Source organism: Myotis davidii, unplaced genomic scaffold, assembly GCF_000327345.1.
Source record: "Myotis davidii unplaced genomic scaffold, ASM32734v1 scaffold847, whole genome shotgun sequence".
In the NCBI taxonomy this organism is placed as follows: Eukaryota; Metazoa; Chordata; class Mammalia; order Chiroptera; family Vespertilionidae; genus Myotis; species Myotis davidii.
Genome location: NW_006298049.1, coordinates 1,909,702 through 1,918,716, shown reverse-complemented (window position 1 = coordinate 1,918,716; position 9,015 = coordinate 1,909,702). Strand labels below are relative to the sequence as shown.

General features: G+C 36.2%; 1 protein-coding gene across 2 annotated transcripts in view; it reads left to right on the top strand.

The window, feature by feature from the left end:
* The window catches only part of TXNDC16 (thioredoxin domain containing 16), a 93,672-nt gene that overhangs the window by 43,995 nt on the left and 40,662 nt on the right, over positions 1 to 9,015 (top strand). For both annotated transcript variants that reach the window (XM_015570498.1, XM_006773789.2), the window contains exons 12-13: positions 3,983 to 4,126; positions 4,867 to 4,926. In XM_015570498.1, the coding sequence (XP_015425984.1) occupies positions 3,983 to 4,126; positions 4,867 to 4,926 (204 nt within the window). The remainder of the gene's footprint in view (positions 1 to 3,982; positions 4,127 to 4,866; positions 4,927 to 9,015) is intronic.

Genomic DNA, 9,015 nt, shown 5'->3' with positions numbered 1-9,015 from the left:
GAGAGATCTTAAGATTTCTCTTCTTTGTTTGGGATTTGGAGGTGCCTAGATGAGGCCCAGCTGTGAAGCAATGCAAGCTGCTGTGGGGCCTTGGGCCTTCTTTTGGAAGTTCTGGTTCTCTCTGACCCAGCTGCAGTTTGTTAGGTAATTTTCAGATTGCAAACGGCCAGGCCTTTCATATGCAAAAGCCTCTGTGCACAGCTTGGGTGGGGCGGGGCCTCAGGGTATTAATAGGGCGGAGCAAACAGCTGTGGCTGATCCTCAGTCCTACCCTAAGAGGCCCTAGGTCTCAGTGTCCCTGTAATCGCTGCAAGCACCTCTGAGAGAATGCCGCCCTTGAGTTCCAACCGATGCCAGGCAGTCCAGCTTCTTCCTGTATGAGTCTGAGTCCCCAGAGCCTCGCCCAGAACTGGAGTTCAGAGCAGTGGGGAGCTTGAGACTCCCTCCCGATTGAAAAATACTACCATGTCCTCAGTTGCCAGCCCTTTCCACGTTCACCTCCGTACCTCTGCACTTTACTTCTGCACCTCCTCTGAGTCTCAGTGTGTTTTTCTCTTTCCTTCTAGTTGTAGAATTTCCACTCAGCCAGCCTTCCTGTGGTTCTGGATGATGTCTGTTTTCTTTTAGTTGTATTTTTGAAGTGGTTGTTCCTCAATAGCATTTTAATACTTCTATTTAACATGTTCTTTGTTTTTTATTGCTCTTATTGCTTACATTTTTGAAGTATTCTATAGTTTTTAAGGCTACTCCCCTTCACATTCTTTACTTTGATTGTTATTTTCTGAGTTAGCTGATGTCACCTTCATTTTGTGGGTGAAGCATGTTTGTTTTAGCAGAGTTAAATGATCTATCCAAAGTCATATAAATGGCATGTGGTCGAACCTGAATTAGAATAATCATTTTGAATTGAAATCTTATTCATGAGCATTATCATTCCATTTTTCATGGCATCAATCCTATTGGTAATTTCTCTCTTTTTCACTAGTTTATGCTATCTCTAAGGCAGGGGTTATGTCTTGTTCATTCTTGTATCCCATTTAGTAAATACTCGAATGTTTTATATAATACTATTATTATGAACCCCAGGAAGGAAATAATTTGTATATTTTTTATGAGCTCCATCATTATTATGATCAAAGTTTATATTATAAATTTAATAAGGGCTCTGAACTTTAACTGTTACCAGTAACCAGTTTCTTAGTTTGAGCTATGTTCTCGTTCTTTTCTGATATGCAGAGGTTAGAATTGCTTGTTGTTGAAGCCAGAGTTCTCTATAGCATCATCATTCCATAGATAGACCTGTGTTCTGGCCTCTTGCTCCCTGCTGTTTTCCTATCATGATTCATATATTCTAGTCTTCAGAGTCAGGAGAATTGCACAGTGTCAGTTTAATAAGATTTCTTTCCTCAGTAGGTGTCGCCTGTTTCAAGCTTTCCATGTTTTCAAATCCCCTATTGCTTCCTGACTCTCTGGCCTTAGTTTGCCCTCTGTGTTGCTTTCCCTTTCTACAACTCTCTACCTGCCTTCTTTCGCTGGCCTAGTTCTCGTATTTCTTTTATAGCTCTGCCTTTTGTTTGTTGTGTTGTGATTTTTTTTTTGGTTTTAACTTCCTATGTTTGTAATGCATATTGGCTCATGATATTGTGTGATACACGCCCATGTAAATAATTTTCCCATCTTGTTTCATTCCCCATTGTATAGGAATGATAGATGAGGGTTAGGAAAGAGTTTGTTACCATGTAGAAAAATGTCCTTCAGAGGAAATGGGCACAGGATGAATCAGAATAAAATGGATTGAGTTCTACAAAAGGACAATATGGAAAAAAATAATTAAACATGTACGACTTAAAAGAATATGTGTATTGATGGATAGGTGAAAGGTATAGCTGAGGAGTGAGGAAATTTACAAGTGAGGGTAGCTTATTAAGAGAGAGAGACCAAAAAAGAGGAAAAGGAGGTCTTAGAACAAGATAGAGAAGAACAGATGGATTAGGAAATAAGAAAGGAATGGCAGGAAAATGAAAAACATTATATACAGGGTGGGACAAAAGTAGGCTTACAGTTGTGAGTACATGAAAGAGTTTATTCTTGTATTATTTATTGTTATATTATTTTCCATACACATAACTATAAACCTACTTTTGTTCCACCCTGTAAGAAATAAGAGAATAGCTTTTTTATCAATTTGAGTATTGAGGGCATACCTTTTTAGTGTCATAGAATGTGGTATCTAAAAGTACCTTAACCCAGGGACACAGATGATAGTGTGGTGAAGACCTGAGGGCAGGTGTGGGTATGGGATGGAGGGAGCCAGTGTGGAATAAAATGGGGACATCTGTAATAATTTCAACAGTAAAGATAGAAAACATAAAAGTACCTTAAAGTTAATGTAGTGCAACTCTTAAGTTTCACAGATTTGAACACTGAGGCCCAGAGAGTTATGAATTGGCTAGCATCATGCAGTTGAAAATTGCTGAGATGTACTGAAATTTAGATCTAGTATTTTATTGTAGAGTATTAGAAGTTATATGGAAAATAATACTTTAGTTCTCCAACTATATTGTCTTTCTCACTTTCTCCCTTTCTTTTATAGTGTTATTACAGGGAATTATGAACTTATAAAGTAGACAGGATATTAAAATAAGTCTCCTGGTATCCATTATTTGGCCCCATCCAACTGCCATTAACCCATGGCTATCCTGTTCTAATCACTACCATCCCTTATTTTGTAGCAAACACAAATATATAATTTCATTCATTAATGTTTCCCTGTGTATTTCAGAGATATAAGGATTTATTTTAAAGTTAACATAATTATTGCTATTACTACATCTAAAACCCAGTAATCTTTAATACCATCAGATATGTAGTCAGTTTTGCACTTGCAATTGTCATGCTCTATTCAGCTTATGTCAACTCTTCTGGGAAGCTTTAGTGTCTCTCTAATCAAGTTAGATGCCTCTTCAGTGTTACCATACAATTTATATGAACTCCAACAGAATATATACGGATTTAAAATGTGTTTTTTACCACGTACATGGATGGAGGGATGGATGGATGGATGGATGAATGGATGGATGGATGGATGGGCAGATGGATGGGCAGATGGATGGGTGGATGGATGGGCGGTTGGTTGGTCAGCCTGCCTATCTGTCTATCTAAATTAACGATAGGTTTTTACATATTCAGAATCCACCATAACTTGATGCATTTAGAATAAAAGCCAAACTTTTTGGCTCATATGGTCTCTTATGATCTGCCACTGCCAGCCTACAGTTTTCTCATACCATTTATTCCTCCAACTCATCTTGTTTTAGTCAGTTTTGCCTTCCTTCTGTATCTAGTATATACTAAGCTCTTTTATGTCTCTGAGCCTTTGCATATGCTTATATTCTTCTTGCTTCAGACATTCTTTTGTTGATGCTCTACCTGGGAGACTTTGGATCTCCCAGTCGAACTCTCCCTGCTATAATCTCTCACTGTATCCTTTTCCTTTTTTAAACTGATCACAATTTATAATGATGTCTTTATTCAGTGATGAGGTTATTGTCTGACCTTTCTGTAGAAAGACTCTCCATGTGGTCAGGGAATATATCTGTTTTTGTCTCCTACTTTCCCTGGTGTCTATCACAGTGCTTGTCATATAGTGAAAGCTAAATAAACACTGAACTTTTTAATTATAAATTAATATTTTATCACAAAATATCATATTCGTATTTTTCCAGACAAGTTTAAATAAGTGCTTCTGGACTTGACTAAAACATCACAGTTTCTGAGTCAAGAAACACTTCAGAGTTATTTAGGGTAGGAAGCCAGATAACTAGAAAGTTTTCTAAACAATATGCATCTTTAATTAATAAAATAGTGCAAATTCAGAAGTTTTCATAGAGTGCCAAATTTTCATATGCTCACCTGGGAAAAGAGTTTAATTATTTTTAATTATACTTTTATATATACATTACGTTCTTTTCAAATGTTTTAGGAATGCAAGATGATGAAGTGGCAGAAAGTGTTTACAGAGATAGGAAGAGACAGCTGCCTTTGGAACTCACAGTGGAACTAACAGGAGAGACATTTAACACGACAGTAATGGCTTCCGACAGCATAGTGCTTTTCTATGCTGGCTGTGAGTATGAATCTTTCAAGGAGACCATATTACATATTAGAACATTAAAATAGGCAGGTTTTATTTTTGCATTCTGCATATTGTGCAGTGTAAGATGACATAGCTTTCATATGTCCCAGGTAAGCTGCACATAATGAAACATTTACTTTTAGCTGATTCTGGGATTGTAAAACTGATTATATATATATCTGACTTACAAATTGAAGGTTAATGATTAAACTAGATGTTCAGCTTGTTAACTTAGAAATATTGTGATTCAAGCTAATGCTTTTAATATGTTAATAGTTCTTATAGATTTACTAGTGGCCTGGTGCACAAAATTTGTGCACAGGAGGGAGGGGTGTCCCTCAGCCTGGCCTGCACCCTCTCCAATTGGGGTCATCCCTCTCGCAATCCAGGACTGCTGGCTCCTAACCGCTCACCTGCCTGCCTGATTGCCCCTAACAACTCTGCCTGCTGGCTTGACTTTAACATATTACCCTTTTATTAGTATAGATAGGAAATACATTGCTTTTCTCTTTAAATAATAGCCCTTCAACTATATTCCCTCCATTATGAATGCAGAAAATTTGTTGTGCTTGGAACATTCTTAAATGTTTGAAACAATATTGAGTTTGTATACTTATTAAGAAATAACAATTTTGGGAAACCCCTTAAATCTCTTTGTTTATTATGTATAAGTATGAATGCTTTGGAGATATGCATATTGTAATATTGTTGAATTTTTTATTTTTATGTAGGGCAAGCAGTATCCATGGCATTTTTGCACTCCTATGTCGATTTGGCAGTTAAATTGAAAGGTAAAGATATTGTGCTGTGGTATGCATGCTTATTTTCCTGATTCTGAGCTGTTGTTACTTGCAAAACTGTTTATGCTAAAGATGAAGAAAACTGCATAAAATTTCAGGCTATTAATGTTTTTGTTTCCAAGATTAAGTTAATTAACCATGAGCTTCAGAAATGCTTCTAAGCATTCATTTTGATTGTCTTTATGGAACTGTCTTTAATTGAGTACTTGTGGCCACATAGTTAATCTATAACCTTTTCGGCTGAATTCAGTCATTCAGGGCATTCATTGAGTGCCTACTCTGTGCCAGTTACTATTAAATAAATACTAAATATTGTTAAACATTTCACAGATAAGACCCATTCTTACAATGTAATCAAAGAGCCAGGCTCTTTTTATTTTAAGTATCCTATGAAACTTGACCCAGTGGCAGGAAAATAAGAATCCAAGGAATGGACTTTTACTCAAAATGCCTATTCCACGATCCTATTAGAGAGAGAGAGAGAAAGAGAATGGATTAGGATAATGTTTTGATATCATTTGAATAAGTTAGAATGTATCATGCTTCCTATCAATAGTAATACTTTCTCCTACTGTTTTTCTTGTAAATAGAAGCTATTTTAGTTGAATAGGTTTATTCTTGACTACTATTTGAATGTACTCACCATTTAGTTTTGAGGGAAACTAGTTTACGTGCTATTTCATTATTTAGTAAGTTTCTATGGGCAGGTAGCCTTTTACTGAGCTCACTGTACTTAGCGTATTACCTTACATTGCAGAATATCTGGGTGTGTGTGTTTTTTAAATCCTCACCTGAAGATATAGTTTTATTGGTTTTAGAGAGAGGAAGCTGGGGGTGGGAGGGTGGTGAGAGAGAGAGAGACAGACAGACAGACATCAATATAAGAGAAACATTCATCAGTTGCCTCCTATATGTGCCCGAATTTGCAACCTAGATATGTGCCCTGATTGGGAATCAAACCTGCAGCCTTATGTTGTACAGAACGATGCTCCAACTAAGCCACCTGGGGCCAGAATATCTGGTTTTATTCATTGTTGAATAAATGAATAACCTATTATAGTAGTTTCATGAGTTTTGTTTTATTTAGTGAAAAGTGTGTACAACCTATTTATATTTTGGGGACTTTGTGAACTCAAGAAATTGATTCCAGAAAGTCAGTTCTAAATAGAGCATGTTCTGTAATAAAAACATCAGAGCTGTTCAAAAATATTTCTGAACCATTTCTTTATCATTCATTTCCCAACCACAGTTGATTCTACTTTTGATTATTTCCTTACCCAAGTGAAGAGATGATTAAGTCTTTAGTTACTTTGATTACTGATCTTTTAAATAAAGCAAATTCTCTTATTCTCTTTTAGGTTATCCTTTGTAGTTGCATTCTGTGGGCAGATTTTAAGTTTCCTTTTTTAAGGTACTTTAGCCTTATTGGGAATTTATTAGAAGAAAGGAAAAGGAGGGTGGTGAAATATAAACCATAATAAAATAGCAATTGGATAATGTTCCTGAATAATAGAATTATCTCCCCAGCCCATTTGACTAGTTAACAAATGAACATGGAAAGATTTCCTTACTTTCTTCTCTATTCATGACCAAATAAAGAGACTCTCTGACCCCTCAATTCAAAGACTGTGAGTTGTATGTGATTGTAGGATAAAAAAGCAGATTACCAGCCCAGGACTTGATTATCTTTTACATTTAGTTTGTTATTAACAATTCTTTTAGTAATTAGATATCAGATAAATGGACTTTTGGGGGCTTAATGTAGAAATGCATTAGTATAGGTAACTATAGTGTTTTGTATCTATGTTGAAGCCTAAACTATAACTTTTTAAACTAAGAAAATATTGTAATATTTTGGGCATTTAGTTCTGCAAACTTTCACATTAACTACTTGGGGAAAAGTCACTTTTCATCTCTTAATCCAAGACAATGAAGATTATTTTATACTCAGTCACAAGGTGGCAGCAAGTGTCAGGTGTTTATACTTACATTGCATCTGTAGCTAAGAGAATCTGTTTTTTCCCCTTCTTTAAATTAAGATCTCTTTTTGAAATTACTGCATTGATAAAATATATGGGATATAATACTGCAGGCATCTTAGAATATTAGGTTATTCCAGTTGAAACATGATTAAATATTGGAACCATTTCATAGGAAGGAAAATTTTAAATTGGCAACTTTAACATAGGTAGCCTTACAGTGTTTAATGATATGTATCAATATCCTTTTTTCAGTGTCCAAGATAACATCAAAATTTTCAACTTGGACTGCAGGGACAATAACATTCTTTTTTTTTTAAAATATATTTTATTGATTTTTTACAGAGAGGAAAGGAGAGAGATAGAGATAGAGAGTTAGAAACATCGATGAGAGAGAAACATCGACCAGCTGCCTCCTGCACATCCCCCACTGGGGAAGTGCGCACAACCCAGGTACATGCCCTTGACCGGAATCGAACCTGGGACCCTTCAGTCCGCAGGCCGACACTCTATCCACTGAGCCAAACCGGTTTCGGCAACAATAACATTCTTAGTGGTGGTAGATTTGTTGAGGATGTATATTGAAGGCAAAGAACTGCATTTGTAACAGCACTATATCCCTACTTGGGTGCCAATATATAATACTAGAGGCTTGGTGCACAAAATTCATGCGTGGGTAGGGTCTCTAGGCCTGGCCAGCTATCAGGGTCGATGGGGCCTTCCAGTTGCCAGCCAGGGACTTTCTTCTGGCTACTAGCCGGGGCCTTCTTTCATTCCATGCCACTCCCTGGTAGACAGCGCATGTCAGAGTGAATGATAGAACTCCCGATCTCCTGGCCCAATTCCTGTGGGAACACTTTGCATATTAGCCGTTTATATCTATAGATGGTACTCTATATTAACAAGTACCATTAGATATTTATTGACTAAATAATTATAATAAAGGATAAGAGAACTCACTTAGCAGATCTAATTTTAGAAGGAATAAGATTTACCTTTGTTTATATGGTCATGTAGTATTCAGGTATTAATATATATTAGTGTAAAATTTAAAATTTGTTCATGAAGAAATATAAGGTACATCCCATAAATTTTTATAAGGTACATACTATGTAACCAACATTGTATCTGGCAGAGGAATATAGTGTTGAATAAGATAGATTACATCCTGCCTGTATTGTCAAACAAATTGCTAACATTAAATCTAGTGATAAAATTATCACATCTGTGTTGTATAACCTAGAATAATTTAAAATATAAAAGTGAATTTTTAGTATTAAAAATTTTTGGTGATAAAATACTAAAGTATTATATTCACAGTTTTAATTGTTATACAAAGAGTCCTTTGATATAATATATTAAAGTTTCTTTTTTTTAAAAAACAAATAAGTCTTTATTGTTCAGATTATTATAGTTGTTCCTCTTTTCTATCCCCAGAGCTGCCCCCCACCCGGTTCCCACCCCACCCCATGCCCTCTCCCCCCCCCCATTGTCCTTGTCCATAGGTGTTTGATTTTTGTCCAGGCTCTTACTGCACCCCCACACCCCCTTCCCCTCGAGAATTGTCTGTCCACACCCTTTCTATGACCCTGATTCTATTATATTCACCAGTTTATTCTGCTCATCAGATTATTCACTTGATTTTTAGGTTCACTTGTTGATAGATATTTATTTGTTGTCACTTTGTTGTTCATAATTTTTATCTTTACCTTTTTTTTTTCTTCTTCCTCTTAAAGAATACCCTTCAGCATTTCATATAATACTGGTTTGGTGGTGATGAACTCCTTTAGCTTTTCCTTATCTGTGAAGCTCTTTATCTGACCTTCAATTCTGAATGATAGCTTTGCTGGATAAAGTAAACTTGGTTGTAGGTTCTTGGTATTCATCACTTTGAATATTTCTTGCCACTCCCTTCTGGCCTGCAAAGTTTCTGTTGAGAAATCCGCTGACAGTCATATGGGTATTCCCTTGTATGTAACTGAGTTTCTTTCTCTTGCTGCTTTTAAGATTCTCTCTTTGTCTTTTGCTCTTGGCATTTTAATTATGATGTGTCTTGGTGTGGTCCTCTTTGGATTCCTTTTGTTTGGGGTTCTCTGCACTC